This window comes from Carassius carassius, chromosome 20, assembly GCF_963082965.1.
Source record: "Carassius carassius chromosome 20, fCarCar2.1, whole genome shotgun sequence".
NCBI classification, from domain to species: Eukaryota; Metazoa; Chordata; class Actinopteri; order Cypriniformes; family Cyprinidae; genus Carassius; species Carassius carassius.
Genome location: NC_081774.1, coordinates 9,683,266 through 9,699,763, shown reverse-complemented (window position 1 = coordinate 9,699,763; position 16,498 = coordinate 9,683,266). Strand labels below are relative to the sequence as shown.

At 38.2% G+C, this 16,498-nt stretch overlaps 2 protein-coding genes across 2 annotated transcripts; one reads left to right on the top strand and one right to left on the bottom strand.

Annotated features, from left to right (window-relative positions):
- The first annotated feature begins 625 nt into the window (after positions 1-625).
- LOC132096252 (homeobox and leucine zipper protein Homez-like) lies at positions 626-6,414 on the top strand. Its single transcript, XM_059501503.1, has 2 exons — positions 626-846; positions 4,036-6,414. The coding sequence occupies exon 2, from the start codon at positions 4,053-4,055 to the stop codon at positions 6,024-6,026; it is 1,974 nt and encodes a 657-aa protein (XP_059357486.1). The 5' UTR covers positions 626-846; positions 4,036-4,052; the 3' UTR covers positions 6,027-6,414.
- Positions 6,415-11,127: 4,713 nt separating this feature from the next.
- On the bottom strand, positions 11,128-15,020 carry LOC132096982 (zona pellucida sperm-binding protein 3-like). Its single transcript, XM_059502660.1, has 10 exons — positions 14,969-15,020; positions 14,666-14,844; positions 14,188-14,285; positions 13,988-14,079; positions 13,735-13,915; positions 13,507-13,612; positions 13,341-13,429; positions 13,184-13,275; positions 12,969-13,053; positions 11,128-11,229 (listed from the first exon to the last, which is right to left on the bottom strand). Exons 1-9 carry the CDS (start codon positions 15,018-15,020, stop codon positions 13,007-13,009), a joined length of 936 nt encoding a protein of 311 aa, XP_059358643.1. The 3' UTR covers positions 11,128-11,229; positions 12,969-13,006.
- Between the last annotated feature and the right edge of the window lie 1,478 nt (positions 15,021-16,498).

Genomic DNA, 16,498 nt, shown 5'->3' with positions numbered 1-16,498 from the left:
GTTTGATATATCGCTCTTGAACCCTTCATTCCAATTGGTAAAACACCTGTGCGACATTGCATAATTGTCCACTTTTCAGGGAAAAGAGTGCTTCTCATGTCTCTACAAGTACACTATTTTAACTCAAATCAATAATTTTTATGTGCATTGTTAAATAGCCATGTAATAAGTTGGATAATGACTAGTCAGTCTGTCATTGGCACAAAACAAACACTATTAGTTTTTGTTTAGTTTTCCTGGAAATTCTGCTCACATTAGAATGATTAATCTCAAATTAATAATTCACGTATATTAATTTATTTGATGGGAGGTATGATGTATTGCGCGGTATAATATACAGTCAAAATAAACCCTGACAGTGTGATCAGGACCGTTATGCAAAGTGATTGACTCCTGTGTCAAGTTGTGTGGAATTTTTTTTTTTTTTTTTTTTTGTATTAATTGCTTCTTCCTAAAGTAAAACATTTAAGTTACTCATGAAGTTGCGTCTTACGTGTCTGATCAAAGAATAATGATATGCATCATTACCTGCAGACTCCTAAAACTTATTGTGTGGCACAATTTGGTAATTACATCCCAGATGGGAAGTGCATTCACGGGGCCAAGTTTCAGCTGTGCTCCTCCTCCCATTACTCTCCTTCCCGGATTGGACCTGCATGGCCACGGCACCGTCATTGCATGAGAAAGAGGGGGCTGGTCCGAGAGTTTCCTGATCCACTCTGTCTATCCTCGGTCTGACCGGACAGGCGAAAAACACTAAGGGATTTCCAGAACAAAAGCGACAACGGACAATACAAACCAGCTGGAGTGGCGTATCTACGTACAGCCTTGAGAGAATTTCAAGCGGTGAGTTGTTGTTTCAGGCGAACTACTTTACAGCCTACGTTTGTAAAGTTTTTAAAGCAGAGCCGAGACGGAATTAAGGCTCTCGAAGCTTGTTGTTGCGTCCTAAAAGCCACGCGAGGAGTCAATCCATTTTGTCTTACGTCGCGTCATTCACATTATTTGAAGCATTTGTTTTGAACAGGGTTCAACGAGAATGTGTGGTTAAATGGGACAACGGGAGTTTGATAATGTGCGTTACTGGAGTATCAACGGATCCTGTGATACAAAAGGGCTGGTGTACAAGAACTGTTATGGCATAAACCCTTGTATAATGGTGTAGCGTTCGGTTTAGGATGGCCATTACCCCTGCTTACTGTTTGTTGGATGAACACATACTGTAGTGAGCTCATCTCCGCATCCTCTGACTTGCGTCAAAAGTTCCCCACATAAGCTGATTATAATAGAGGCCATGGACAAACGTCGTCCACTGACGCAATTTCCAACAAGTCTAACCAAGTTTATTCGGTCTAAACTGCATTGTATTTCTGTTTCAAAGACTGTATAGGAATTAATACGTTAATGTTCAGTAAATTATATTCAAATAAATAACAATTTTTTTCACAATTTAATTATATATATATATATATATATATATATATATATATATATATATATATATATATATATATAGCCTATTTCACAAGTTAATATATTTGTAAATTTGACACAAATGTACAAATAGTAACCCTGGTCAACAAAAGCTACTCTGACTTCCAAGGGACTTTACGCTTAGTCGAGTCATTCCAAGTCATCATCTGATAAATGAGGTCACCACAGGCAGTCGGGAATTTATCCTGTCAAGTTCACCTCCAGCTTGTTTTGTAGATGACTTGCCTGCTCACTGAGTATAGTGGTAAATTGCCTAATACTGGCAAAGCTTTTCCAAGCAGGATTGCCCAACATTGCTCATGTAGACTGTTGGTAAAATTAGTTTCTGTGGTTCGTAGTTCAGCTTTGTTTTGGGCTCATTAAAGTCATAGGATGCAGCATGAAGATATAAAAAACTGGAAAGGTACTATAGCTGCGTTTCTACTGCTGGAACTTTACCCAGGAACTAGGGGTTTTGGGCTGGTACTCGGTGTGTTTCCACCACAGGAACTAAATAAAGTTCCGGGTAAAAGAATGCCCCTCAGAAAGTCCCTGCTGGCGAGGTATTACTTTTTCAAAGTACTGGAACTTTCGGGGGCGGTACTTGGGTACTAAACATGCTGATTGGTTGAGTTCACGCAGCATTGTGATTTCAACCACCATTTATTTGGATCATTTTAAAATATTACTGTTATTGTGTCATGAAATGTAGATTTAAAAGTATTTCAGGCGAGAATTTAGTTTAAAACTCAAATCTGTGGTTTATTTATGAAGACAGCACCTATTTAAAAATGTGTTTCACTGATTTCGGATAAGGTCAGCGCCATGTGATCAGCGGCCATGCAGGTCCAATTACTGTTATTGTGTCATGAAATGTAGATTTAAAAGTATTTCAGGCGAGAATTTAGTTTAAAACTCAAATCTGTGGTTTATTTATGAAGACAGCACCTATTTAAAAATGTGTTTCACTGATTTCGGATAAGGTCAGCGCCATGTGATCAGCGGGAGCTCAGTGATCATGTATCCGCCGAGAGCAGTCTCAACTCGACTAGTCCTTCTGACATATGCCACTGGCTCGGATGTCTCTTTAGTGGTTAAACATAAAATATAATTAGTTTTGGGTAAATCTAACAGGTAATCTTTGGTCTGTATTCAATTTATCTATATGTTAAAATGAAAATAAAAAGAAGCAATTGATATAATATTTCGTTTTATTGTAATGGCTGTATATTTACACATTTCCCTGAACTAAGTTCATTTCTGCGGCTATTATTTAAATATTAAATATACAGTGAGGAAAATTGGAGTAGCCAAGGCGAGCTGACTGATGTTATCCAGTACGCTGCTGTTTGCAGAATTACCGGATTTGCTTCATCATGGACATCACACTCCCGAGTCGAATGCGGAAAGTCCGAACTACCGAGGATGCAAGTCCAAAATTTGCGTACTTTGTATTGAGAAATGCGTGCAGACCTACGTCAACAGACTATTTGCCTAATCTTCACGGTACTTTAGACCGCGATGGAAACACAGAAAACAACAGGTCTGGGGAAAAAAAGTTCCTGGTACAATTGTTCCAGGTAATCTCAGTGGAAACGCTGCATATGTCATTGATTTACAAATTGGTGACCATAAGTAAGGTGTCCTAGTCAGGACAAGTTTAAAAATAAACTCATGTCATGATTAGATTTCAAAGTAAAAATCTAAGCATTTTTGAGCACAGACAAAGTTTGAGATGACCAATATGTGCTATGTAGACTGTGCTGTGTCGGGTAGGCAAACTGCAAAACTAGCAAAAAAACAGGTTGACAAATTGCTAATTTTGTTACCTTTTATTAAAATTGAGTCAGACTCTCTTGGCCATCTGTTGGAAGGTTCAACGAACTTCTATACGGTTCTCTGGGGTTAGGCAAATGGGGGAAGTGGACCATTACGTGCACTGGAACGGGCAAGGGAGATGTGAAGGGCAGGGCCCCCGTCTCTCTTTTGCCCAAGTCCCCCATATTGGGGGTTGGGTGTGCATTGATGTAGAGTATACGACAGGCTTTAATAAAAGGCTAATGTGTGGAAGAGAACGGCAGGGGGAAGGGGGTGACATCTGTCCTTCTTTCAACTTCAGAGTGGAAAGTCAGTGGTTGGACTGTAGAGTTGACCGTAAAGTTCCAGTTTAATGACTTTCAGGGAGTTTGATGAACAGCCTTTCTTGAAGTCTCACAATCAAGTCACTTTGCATCTCTGGATGGGCATCGATAATTAAAAAAGTTAAGTTTGCTGCAAATGATCTGAATGAATTCTTCTGAAGATTTGACCAATCAAAGAATGACTGGAACCCCACCCATTAACCCCCTCCCCAAAGCACCGTCCTAGCACCCATCAGACAGCAACAGCCCACCAACCTTTTCACCCCTCAGAAATCAGGCTTACAAACAACAAACAGTATTTTAACTGTTACCAAAATTAGGCTATCTTTTCAAAAGGCGAAAAATGCACTGTTGGTATTGCACATGGTCTACTATGCTGTATACATTTTCAACTGAAACTGTTTCTTTGATATTCTTACAGACTGTGGCAATAGAGGTATGACATCTCTGATGGCGACGAACGGTGACCATGACTTGAAAGTTATCTCTACGAGAGGGGTGGCAGCAAAAAGACAAGATGGAAGCCTCACCAGTCCACGGCAGCAAAAATCACCATACCACCACAATTCTGATGGAAAGGAACATGCGAGCCCCTCTAATCGCAGACCAAGAGAGAGCAGTGCTGCAGTAAGCTTTAGCACTAATAATAACTCTGTAGTATGTCTTCCTTTGGTATCTGAAGGGCTAAAGCTAGTGTGGACCCAGTCTGATCAAACACGTGAGCTGGATGGTATCCCTGAACTTGTTCAGGCCTTCAACACCTTCCCCTATCCAACATCTCAAGAGGTCAGCACCCTTGCCCGTGTCTGCGCTCTTCCCTTAGATAAAGTCAAAGTGTGGTTCATGGTGCAACGCATCAAGTATGGAATTAGCTGGGCCTCGGAGGACATTGAAGAGACAAGGCTCAAGCTGGCTAGGCCAGTACAAACAAGTGAACCTGAACACAAATCGAACAGTACAAAGAGGAAAAATGGAATTGAGGATTTAAAAGAAACAGAAGATCATGTAGAAGATCTAGCGCAAAGTCCACAAGTGCCTCGTAAAAGACATAAAATTGAAAGCACAGAACCAGAAAAGCTCTTTCCTGCTCCCTCACGTTTCATTTCATCTCTCCCACCTCCTCAGGATTCGTACTACTACCGACAGCCAGTAGAAATCCCAGAAACACCTCAAGCAGCCACTCCGCTTACTTCTACAGAGTCTCCTGCTGGATCTGAGCAGCCACGGCAGGGGCGCTACAAAAAGTCCAAAGCCCAGTTAGCTGCTTTGCGTAAGAGTTTTCTACAGGAGAATTGGCCCGATGAGACAGAGCTTCAGCGACTACAAGAGGAGACAGGCCTAACTCGTAATGAGATTCGAAAATGGTTTAGCGACAGTCGCTACCAGCTGCGAAATGGTAGAGGGTTGTTGACATCCTTCTCCGCTACTCGAGAAAAAAATGAACCCAACTGCAATGTATCATCTCAGTCTCAGGAGGTTCAGCCTCTTCCTCTCACTACTAAAAAGCAAACAATAGAGCATGCTGATGAAGGCAAGGAAAAGGTTTGCACGAAAGGATCACGAAAGAATCAGCCAAAGAATTCTCAGTTTTTCCAGCTTTTCCTGTCTAACACGCTTGAAGCATTTGAAGAAGGAGCATTAGTTGTGGATGAGGAGAAATGTTCAGAGGAAAGAGAGATTCAGAATAATAAAGCTGGAAGTGAACAGGAAAGTGAGGGACGTTCTTTGACACCTCCAGAGCCAGCTGCACCCACGTCCTCCTCTTCTTCACCTTCAATCACCCCAATTAAAAAACACTCAGGCAGGTCATTGAAATCTGCACGTTCTGTCAAAGCAAATGCTTTGAACAACTCCCTAAACTCCTCGGATAACACTTCAACTTCTTCAGTATTAACAGTGGCTGGACGACCAAGGAAAACAAAGGAGCAACTGGCTGTCCTAAAGGAATACTTCCAGCGCTGCCCATGGCCAAAGAGTGATGCATACACTCAGATAGTGGAACTAACATCTTTGCCTCGTGCTGACATTATCCAGTGGTTTGGGGACACACGTTATGCTGTAAAAAATGGCCATGTACGCTGGGTGCATGCTGACATACGTGACCAAGTGCTTGCTGAGATAGCATTGCTACAAAGTGGAGGGGCTGCTGCCGATGCCACTGGAACCCCAGGAAGTGAAGGCAATAGGAAACGCAAGTCACAAGGGAACAGCACACCAAAAATGCAGAAGTCTTCAGCAGATTCTGTAGACCTCATTCCATTGGAGCAGTATTATCAACAGACCGGAACACTCCAAGAGAAAGACCTCGACAATCTCTGCCGGAAGTCAAAAATGAGTTATCAACAGGTCCGAGACTGGTTTGCATCTAAAACCAGTAAAACACTGGACACAGAGATCACTGATATAGATTGATTAATATAAAAATGAAAATGGTTTGTGATCATGTCTGTTAATCTGCTGTGAGTCCTGTAATCAGGCAAAACCCCTTTTGAAGGCACAGTATAAAATCACTTCAAGCAATGCCCTCTATGTAAAAAACAAAACAAAAACAATAGCAATGTGAATTTTTTTTTATTATTATTATTATTATAAACACTCACTACATGATTTGCTAATTTGTTAAACATCAGGCGGTATTGAAATGTAAAATTTATTTTTGGTCTTTGGTCAAATACTAATTAATGTTTCTGTGATGCTCTGGGAGTCATCTGTCCACTAACTGTTCCTCCAGTTTCCTATGTTTGTGTTGTTGGTATTTTTGTTAGTAATCCTTTCGAGCTGCAATTGCTGCTTCTTTAAAACTGATATGATATTCAAACCTTTCCTAAAACCGTGGTTTGGTTATCTGTTAGGTACTGATGATTAGTTTTTTGGACCAGTAACTTTAGCGATGTGAGGGTATGTTTTTGTAAATTTTCCGTTTAACTCATTTAAGAAGATATATATATATATTCCCCTCCAGTCATCTTAAACATTCCGCGTGTAGAGGTTTATGGATCCATCAGTGCTACTTCATTGTGTATAAATATTTCATTTGAATACATCCATACCCCAGTGCAGCGAAAAGACAACTAAAGTCATAGGTTTATTTTTTGTTTTACATTTTGTGCCTTATTGTCTGTAAATTTGTGTTTCAGGGAGGCGGAACATTGCATTGAAATAAAACATGACTGATTATGTTGAACTCACTGTTGCATTCTGTTCAGTTAATGTCTTGACATCAATCATGTCAAAAATGTCTCATCAAAAGATGTCTCATGGTGTATTTACCAAAAACGGTAAATACCATTGGTACCATATTTGCGTTAGGAAAATATGGCATGAATTGTAAATCCTTCACATCCTTTAAAGTAGAAGTATATTCAGCATTAAGATTTAAATTCATCAGTATTTCACTTATCAACAGAAATGCAAAAGTGTTGGTTATTTGTGCTGAGTGACAGTTCATTTCCCAAAAGCATAGTAAGCCTAAGTAAATCGTTGAACCATTATCACCAACTGTAGCTATGATCTACTTAACCCACAATGCTTTTGAGGAATGCTGCCCAGATCTTTTTGTATGTTTAACGATAAATTACATCTCAGTTTTGTGGTCAAATTCCACCTATAAAAAGGGAACATTAATTAACATTAACTGCTGTTAATCAGAATTATACAATAAAATTGATGCTGAAGAGTTCAAGACATTCCTCTTTCAGCCTTTATTCGTACCATCTTTAATCAAACAAAAAATTGCATTTTTCAAATAAATTAAAGAGTTATTCCACCCCCAAATTTTTATTTTGTCATTAATCACCCCCATGTTGTTCCAAACCCATAAAAGCTTAGCTCGTCTTACTTTTTGTAATGCAGGCAGCTTCTACTCTTCTGTGTCCGCTGTGGATGCGCCATTTTCTTTCAAATCAAAGCGTAAATACATGTAGAAAATGTATCCTTGTGGCGCGGCTGACACAAAAGAGCGCATGCTGCCTACGTGCGTACGTCCAGCTCATATTCTCCAAAACGGCGCTACGGTGATGGGGAGAAACACAGAGGAGACGAATTGTTGAATAAAGTAGTTATTTTTGGGTTTTTTTGTGTACAAAAAGTATTCTCGTTGCTTCATAACGTTACAGTTTAACCACTGATGGCAGATGAACTATTCTGACAGCTGTTCATACTTTTCTGGACTTTGACAGTGTAATTTACTTGGCAGTTTATGGGACAGCAACAAGCCTCCTGGTTTTCATCCAAAATATCTTAAATTGTGTTCTGAAGATGAAGAAAGCTTTTACGGGTTTGGAAGGACATGGGGGTAAAATTGTAATTTTTGGGTGGAGTATCCCTTTAATGTGAATATAATTGTATCTACTTATATGAAGGATGGATGAAGTAGATCACTCCTTTTAGGTGACGTGGATGCATTAGTGATGAAGTGGCTTTCTAATGCCATGAATTAGATACAAATGATTATTGGTATTGGGCTTGGGGACTGGAGTGTAGCCCTAGCCAGAAGCTGGAACTGGAAATTGTTTGGGTTGTATGTTGAGACCTACAAATTATGAGAAGTGAAGATTGACAGTGTGAGAACTTTCAATTTAGGGCATTAAAATTTTTTAGTCTTGGTAAATGCATAAAACGTTACCTTGTGGGAGTGTTAACTGAGCTGGGTGTCCCTTTAAGATAAAAAGAGAACATAAACATACAATAAGTCTAAACAGTAGAGTGTCTAACTTGACATTATCAGTACTTCATGAACTCAAATAATGATATCTGAGAGATATAATTAACAATGTCAGTATTACATCACTTACTGAAACCATGTTCATGTACTGAACTCACGCCTGACTTAGAGATGAATGACCCTGCACGGGGTGTCTAGAACAGATTAAACGTAAAACAGTCACATGACAAATTCCTATTTCCATATGACTTAATAACTGGCTATATTACTGTTTTTCTCAGTTGCTACCACACAATTCATGATTTTTTTTTTACCATTTTCTCACAACTATAAATACAAACTGAAACTAATAGACCAATTTGTGCTAGCTTCAAACTTCCAGGTCAAATTCAAATAGTTTAGTAAAAACATGTTCTCTTTTGTCAGACTCAAACTTTTGCACAGACTGTTTTCCTGCCTAGGGTACACTAGTGAGATCAATTCAAAACACTGTTAAAAAAAAACCCTTTTAGGAAATAGGAATCATTTTGCTAGTCAATGTCTTTTACAGTATATGGCATAAATAGAGGGATGCAGATACAGTAAAATTAAACATTAATCTGTAAGAAATGTTTACTTTCATATACTGTAAAGAGATCTTACAGTATATGAAATGCATTAGAATATAGAAAAGTTCAAAAACCAAAACAGAATATACAGTAAACACACATTGGAATACGGTATACAGTCAGTTACTTTAAATAAATAAATACATTCATCCATTGATTCAGCATCCTCTGCCAAATTGCATTACAGTATTGGTAGTATCATTATTTGTTATAGCAGTTTCTTAGTCTTCTGACAAAATACGTCTTTGCCTTACCTAGACAGTCGTCTCTCAGTTCTGCAAAAATAGTACATGAAAGGACTTGGCTATACATATAAATGAGTTTGAGAGTGTACTGTACAACATGTGCTACTGTATTTACTGTACATATGATAATGAAAGTTCTCTCATCTGAAGTACTGCTGCTATGTACTGTTATTATATTGTATGTGTATTGTGTAAGTATTGAAACCTTTTCGATGAGCCTGTAGGCCAACTTCCATCATGGTCAGTCAATGCAGAACAACATGGTCAACTAAAGTGCTTTGTATTTCATAAGGAACAAATGAAATTTGACCCCATCCCCTTTGTTTTTATTTTTCCCTCCAATTCCTCTTTGCCTCCCACTACCAAGATTAATTTTCCAAAACACATAATCAACTGTGCTTTATTTTGACAAATAAAATGTATTTGATAAGCAGTAAATGGCCTGTGCAATATGTTCCAGAAGTTTCACTGGATCTTTGAAAAACATATTTTCCTGTGGCTTCATCTTCCAGAAAAAAAAAAATGAAAGGAATATATAGGCAACATATGGTTGTTTAAATATTGTTTGTAATCAAAGTTAATCCTTTTTTTCAAATTAATATTAATGCACATAACCATAGTGACAAATATGAATAATAAATACATAAATATTAGTAATGCAGTTAGGGTTTTAATAACTCTACTTTTATCTCTTTTTTAGTCAAACAATTAAAAACAATCTGTACATTATTGCTACTTCCTGCTAATTTTTAATTACATAAAGTATTCAGGAGGTTGACAAAAAAAGATTCTTAGCATGTAGGCCTACTTATTTCTTACTGATAACTAGTTGTGAACCAATTTTGACTTTAATGTTCATGACCTTAATCTCTCATTGGTAAACTGTATAAACAGACCCACATTTAGCACTCCAAACTATTTTTCACCACCAGGCCCACCTCCAGTGTGTGCAAAGGGACCCTCAGGGTAGAGCTGTGAAGTTGGTGGGTGGGTAGGAGCATAGTTTCCAAGATGGCCTAGACCCATCCAGGCCCTCCCATGTTGAGTAAGGCCTTTTAAAACAAGATAATGAATGTTGCTGAGATCATCTGGTCTCTCAATTTGGGTTGGACAGGACTTACCTGATATGTGAAGGTAGTTACAGTTAGCATGATAAACTCAGCACTGACCTTTAGGAGGATATTACATTTACTAAGTGATTAAAACTAGCCTCGAAAATAGAATAAAAAAACATTTAAAATAATCTCAAAATGAGCGTACAGCATAACGATTACTCACTTGTATTTATGCAGTTCTCACAAAATAGATGGCCACAGCTGAACACAACAAACTTTTTCCCTTCTCACATAACATTTGTTACAGTGAAACTAGTTCATTTCACTACTATGAAAGAGGTCAACTACAAAAACTAATTAGTATTAAAATATTCAATTAACAGAGATGTACGCATTAAGCTGGAAAAACATGTTTCAGGCTAACATTAATATATTTATCTATATTAATAATGCTGTAACTTCAAATTGGAATGCGAGCAAATTGTGGATTGTGGTAAAATTGTTTATTCTATGACTAAATTTTACTATTATGAATGGCGTTTATCTGAATAATTTACCTGCAGTTGTTAAGAGTAACGAGTTAATTTCTGTCAACTGGGCATCGAATAAGCACAGGACCGCAGGTATCACTGAAATAATTCACCAGTTGATGGCAGAGTTTAGTAAAATTATAAAAAGTGGCTTTAAAACGGTCTTTACTATCATTCAGTGTGTGGTGGAACAAAGCCACATGCTGAATTCAAACTACCTGTGCTTTTGTCCATCACAACTGTGAGAGAAATATCAGTTGTGCTCATTTGTTTACTTTAGTTAGAAAGCATCAATCTCACAATTTTTTTTTTTTTTATAATTTGGTGTGTGTGTGTGTGTGTAGGCACTAAAAACAAAATGGTTTGGGGGCACTTAACTCAATATTTAGTATAGGTAATAATGAACAATGTCCACATTTAGAATGTTTTATTTAGATTAAGAATTACAACCGTTGAATAGGATCAGCTCCACCCAGACGTCCAAAAAAACTCCAGTACCTTAGAGGCCCCCAATCTTTGAAAATAATTCAACATTGAATAGTCGTCACATATAGTCATGGCCAAAAGTTTTGACAGGGATAACTTGTGTTTTGCAAAGTTTGTTGCTTAAGCTGTTGTGGTGTTCATACACCGCGTTTCTAGATTGTGTAGAGTGATCAGATGCATTAAACAACTGCAAAAACTTCACAAAAAAACTAAATTTCACTTTTTTGATCCTGACACAAAATGACCAGGGGTGTATTCCAGAGAGCAGGGTTAACTTACCGTGAACTAAACCCTGAACTTTCGGTTGATCAACCCAAAACCTTGCTGACTCGAGGTATGTGGTTCCAAAAACACATCCGGGAGTAAGTTAATTCAACTCAGAATATGTTCCTGGTTAAGACTCAAGACATTCTCAAGCGACATTCTCAAGCGACATTCTCAAGCGACATTCTCAAGCGACGAATCGACGAGTCACTATAGAAATCATACTAAATTAGATTGTAAGAGCAAATGTAATGCTATAAAAAGGAGGGAAGAAACGCTCCCAATTACGGTGTTCTTGTTGGCAATGGTTACCTCCAAAGAAACTAGCGCAGCCATCATTGCTTTGCTTCAAAATGGCCTAACATGCAAGGAAATTGCTAAAAAGAATATTGCACCTGAAAGAACCATTAACCATATCATCTAGAACTTCAAGGAGAGAGGTTCGACTGCAGTGAAGAAGTCTTCAGGACATCCCAGAGCAAGCATCCAGCAAGCACCAGAACCATCTCCTCATTAGCAGTCGGCTATGGAATCAGGTCACAGTGTAGTTGCTCAGGAATGACTGCAGGTGGGTGTGAGAGCATCTGCACACACAGTGAAGCCAAGACTTTTGTACAATGGCCTGGTGTCAAGAAGGGCAGCAAAGAAGCCACTTCTCTCAAAGGAAAAAAAAAAAAAGTGAAGGACAGACTGAAATTCTGCAGGAAGTACAAAGATTGGACAGTAGAAGACTGGTGCAAAGTTATTTTCTCTGAAGCTCCCTTACAACTGTTTGGGACATCTGGAAAATCAACTGTTCTGAGAAAAGGTGAACGCCACCATGAGTCCTGTGTTGTGCCAATAGTGAAGCATCCTGAGACCATCCATATGTGGGGTTACTTTTTAACCAAGGGAGTGTGTTCTCATAATTCTGCCCAAAAACACTTCCATGAATAAAGGATGGTATCAAAACTTCCTGCAAGAGCGACAATTTCCAAACTATCCATGAGCAATTTGCTAATGATCCATGAATTGTTCAGCAAGAGGCACCATGTCACAAAGCAAGAGTGATAAAGTAGCTTGAAGTTTTGGATCCGTGGCCAGGCAACTCCCTGGATCTCAATCCCATAGAGAACCTGTGGACAGTCCTCAAAAAGGTGAGTGGACAAGCAGAAGCCCACAAATTGTGATCAACTTGAGAACTAAAGGAAAAATGGATCGCCATGAGTTAGGATTTTGCCCAGAAGCTAATATCCATTATGCCAGAGTGAATTGCAGAAGTTATGAACAACAAGGGTCAACACTAACTATTGACTCTTTAGGTCAATAAAAGCCTTTAAAACTTATATGCCTATAATTATTTTTCAGTATAATCATAGAAACATATGGAAAAATCAATTACTAAAGCAGCGAACTTTGCAAAACACAATGCATCACTGCCAAAACTTTTGTCCATGACTGTAAGTGGAAAAGCACAATATAAAATAAAGCAATATAAATAAGCAATAAAGCAAAATATCAAACCTTGTAAAATCCATTGAGGTATGACCCAGTCCTAAGTTTCAAGTTATAACCAGAGGCCCAATAACAGAGTTTAAAGCGGTGGAATCTGTAGATCATGCAATCAGTCAGTTCATGTCAAGTAGTAAAACTCAATGATTCTCTTCACATGGACTCATGAAATGGTGCACATATATATGGCAATATAAAGATGTTAAGCAAAAATAGGGAACAGTGACCTGCTGTTATTCCTCTTTTCTTTCTTCCTTGGCAGTTAGTGTCACAGCAGCTGCAGAGAGAACTCTGCGATGGATCATCAACCAGCACCCATCTGTAAACAGAGAAAGAGCCCATTCATAAATTCTTCAAGGGGCTTTAAATTTTTAATTATCATACCGTGAGCTGGTCCGGTCATATTGACAAGCTTTATTGCCACCATCTAGGTCCCTTGGTTCCCGTGCCACAAGCCTGCAATGCAGGTAGACCTGAGGATGTTGATGCAAAATAAGTTCAAACACTTGACCAAATGAATGAACAAAGTAAATAAAGCAAGTGAACTTGCATCTTCTCCAGTGGCAAACTTGAAAGCTTGAAGACTCAGTCTGATCTCTGACAACTGATTTCTTGGCAGAAATGTGGAGTTTGAATTTTTGCTGTCTACAAGACACCTTAAATCAAAAAAAAAAAAAAAAAAGTATTCGGTTTTAAATTGTATTAAGATTAAGAATGCTGCTAATCACATGAAAACATGTTAGGCTTCAGAAAGAGCACATCTGGTCTACACGCATACCCCTTGTTGGTAATTAGTGGGTAAACACGAGAATCTGGAGTCAATTCTGATGTTGTGGAAGCCAAACATTCATCCAGCAGCAGTATTAATGGCTGATGGTTCTGCTGGGCGACTGAGGCAGCAATTGGGATCATTGAGCCTAGTGAGAAGGTTGTGGTAGTGGCCACACCACTGAAGTCATCTACAAAGAGAAAGATGTAAGATCATTGTATATTTAAGTAACCAACATCTCTTTACAAGAGTGCATACATACCCTTCATGAGAGCCATACCAAATGCCAGATCTCCCTGGCCATGTGTATGAAACAGCAGAGGACCATACAAAGGAGGAACCCAGTCATCTTTCCTGAAAGGAAGGCAGCAGTTTTGATCTGCATTAATCAACAGGTCTTCAAGCAGTAATATGCCACTAAAAGAAGGTCTTCAGGTACATTTTAATAAACAAAGATGTCACCTTTCATATACGCAGACTACAGGGTAATAAAATGGTGTTGCTTTCGACAATGTGGGAGAAGTGATCTCGGTCTCAAATCTAATCTCATTGGTTGTCACCTATGAAGGTAAAAAGATTGAGGACGCTTTAATACTTTTCTGTATTCTATTGCCAGTTGAATGCATTAAACAATAAACACAACCTTTTGTAATCTAGAGCACTGCCAAATCCAACATAAGCGGTGTCACTTTTCACAGTCGATAAACAGATCGCAGTACTTTCGATCCATGTCTTATAGCATGTACAAATATCTCCAACAACGCAAAGTTTTAGGAGTTGAATATGGCCCAAAGAAGTTCCCTTTTAAGAGCCGTTAAGTACCCTTTGCACTTCTTAGGAAAGAGTTATTAACTAATAGCCCAGTGATTCATATGTCCAAACACAAATCGGTTACCATTTACTAACATGGAGTTACAGTGAAATTCATCACCAAACTCACCAGCCTCCTAATATTACAGGTCAAAAATTCAGCATAGAACACTGCCTCAGACACTTGAGGATTTACTGAAACCTGGGTTGGAGGACAGTCACCTAGGCGGAGTAGTGATGGATCCACTTGAGAGTTTACATCAACCCATCGTACAGAGACAGAGTTTTTACCACAGTCCACAGTGACTGCTGAAATGAAGTGAATTTGGAGACAGACTTGGAATCAGTGTGTAAAAAAATCAGCAATAGTGTGAGATGTGAAGGCTACAGGCTTGGTGTTAAAATACTCTATCTGGTCTAAGTCTCACATTACCTGCTTGTGTCACAGCCAGAGTTGAAAACACAAAAAACAAAAAGGAAGGCATTCTGACAACATGCTGTAGCATACTTCAAGGAAATACTTATGCACTTTGATTGATAGGTAACCTGATTAACGGATTCACATCTGAAATGCATTTTTCAAATGAGCTTAATGAGCATCAGCTGCTAATGGTCCAACTCTGATCACATGAAATGTTACCGATATTTGTAGTACAGTGTTCACGAAGAGATTAGTGCAACATAATGTTTAATTATGTGGTGTAATACGCATATAAACTAGAAGAACATTTAAATGGATACATATTTAGTTTTATACTGCTACGTTGGTAATCTATTTGAACACCAGGCATAGGATTTTCACAACATGCACATTTAATTAAAATATACCATGATTACATTATAACAGTTCTGGCAACATTTACAGAAAGAACTGTTTAACAGTCTATTACTTCCTAAAGTAATCACTCCCAGGCAGCATTACATGTGCAGCATTAAAAAAAATGATGAGCATACAGGGTCAGTGAATACCTGCATTTTTATTTCACACCTGAGCTAAGATTTTCATTCTTTATATAAATCAGATTAACCAGATTTCAAAGATTTTGAAGGAATTTTAATGTACTCTTAGTTTTCCACGATGCATTCTAGAATCTGCTTTCTTAGGAGTAATCAGTTTAATTATATGTCTGGGTCCGTATACATAAAATATCTTAAAACAGGCTAAAAGTTGCCCATAACCCGCCGATATAAGAGAAAATATAAAAAATTATTGGCGTGTCAATTCTAAATTTAGGACTTCAAAACGGTGCTCTAGGAGTATTTCACGAAGCATTTTAGCAGTAAAACAGCTTCTAAATCTGTTAAACACGAGTAGTGAAGAGGACTCCCAAGCCACAAACTATCCTAAAATGGCTGTTGCCAGAAATCTGCCACCGAACATAAACATTGATGAAAATGACCTTTTGAAAAGGTAATCACCATTTTGGAGGTCATCCCAACTCCTAATCCTTTGGTTATACCCTTGTTTTCATGAACCAGTTGGGCAAGTGTTCTTGCAATTATTATTATTTTTTTTTAAATTTGCATGTATTACTATCAGTCGTGCTTATTTTACTCTGTTCATTAAAAGGCTGTTTATACACATTCACTAATTATGAAGAGCATACATGTAAGAGGCTGACAATAAGCTGAACATACACTTGTTTAGTGACACTCATCCTGCATTTTAAAATCTTTATTTGAATGTGGCAATTAACTTTTGAATATGGCAATTTTGCGCACTACAATATTTCTATGAATATTACTCTTAGCTTAAGACCTCTCCATTCCTTAGTAAAAGTTGGTCTCCGCAGTTTTGTGAATAGATTTTAAGAGAAAATGCTTAGCTAAACTTTTACTGCCGTTTAGGAGAACTCTTAGTTGTAAGAATGTTTTGTGAACACGGGCCCTGAAGGAAAAACTGAGCCAATTTAGGTGCCATCAATAGACAGAACGGAGTTGACGCTTCTTATTTTAGAGCATA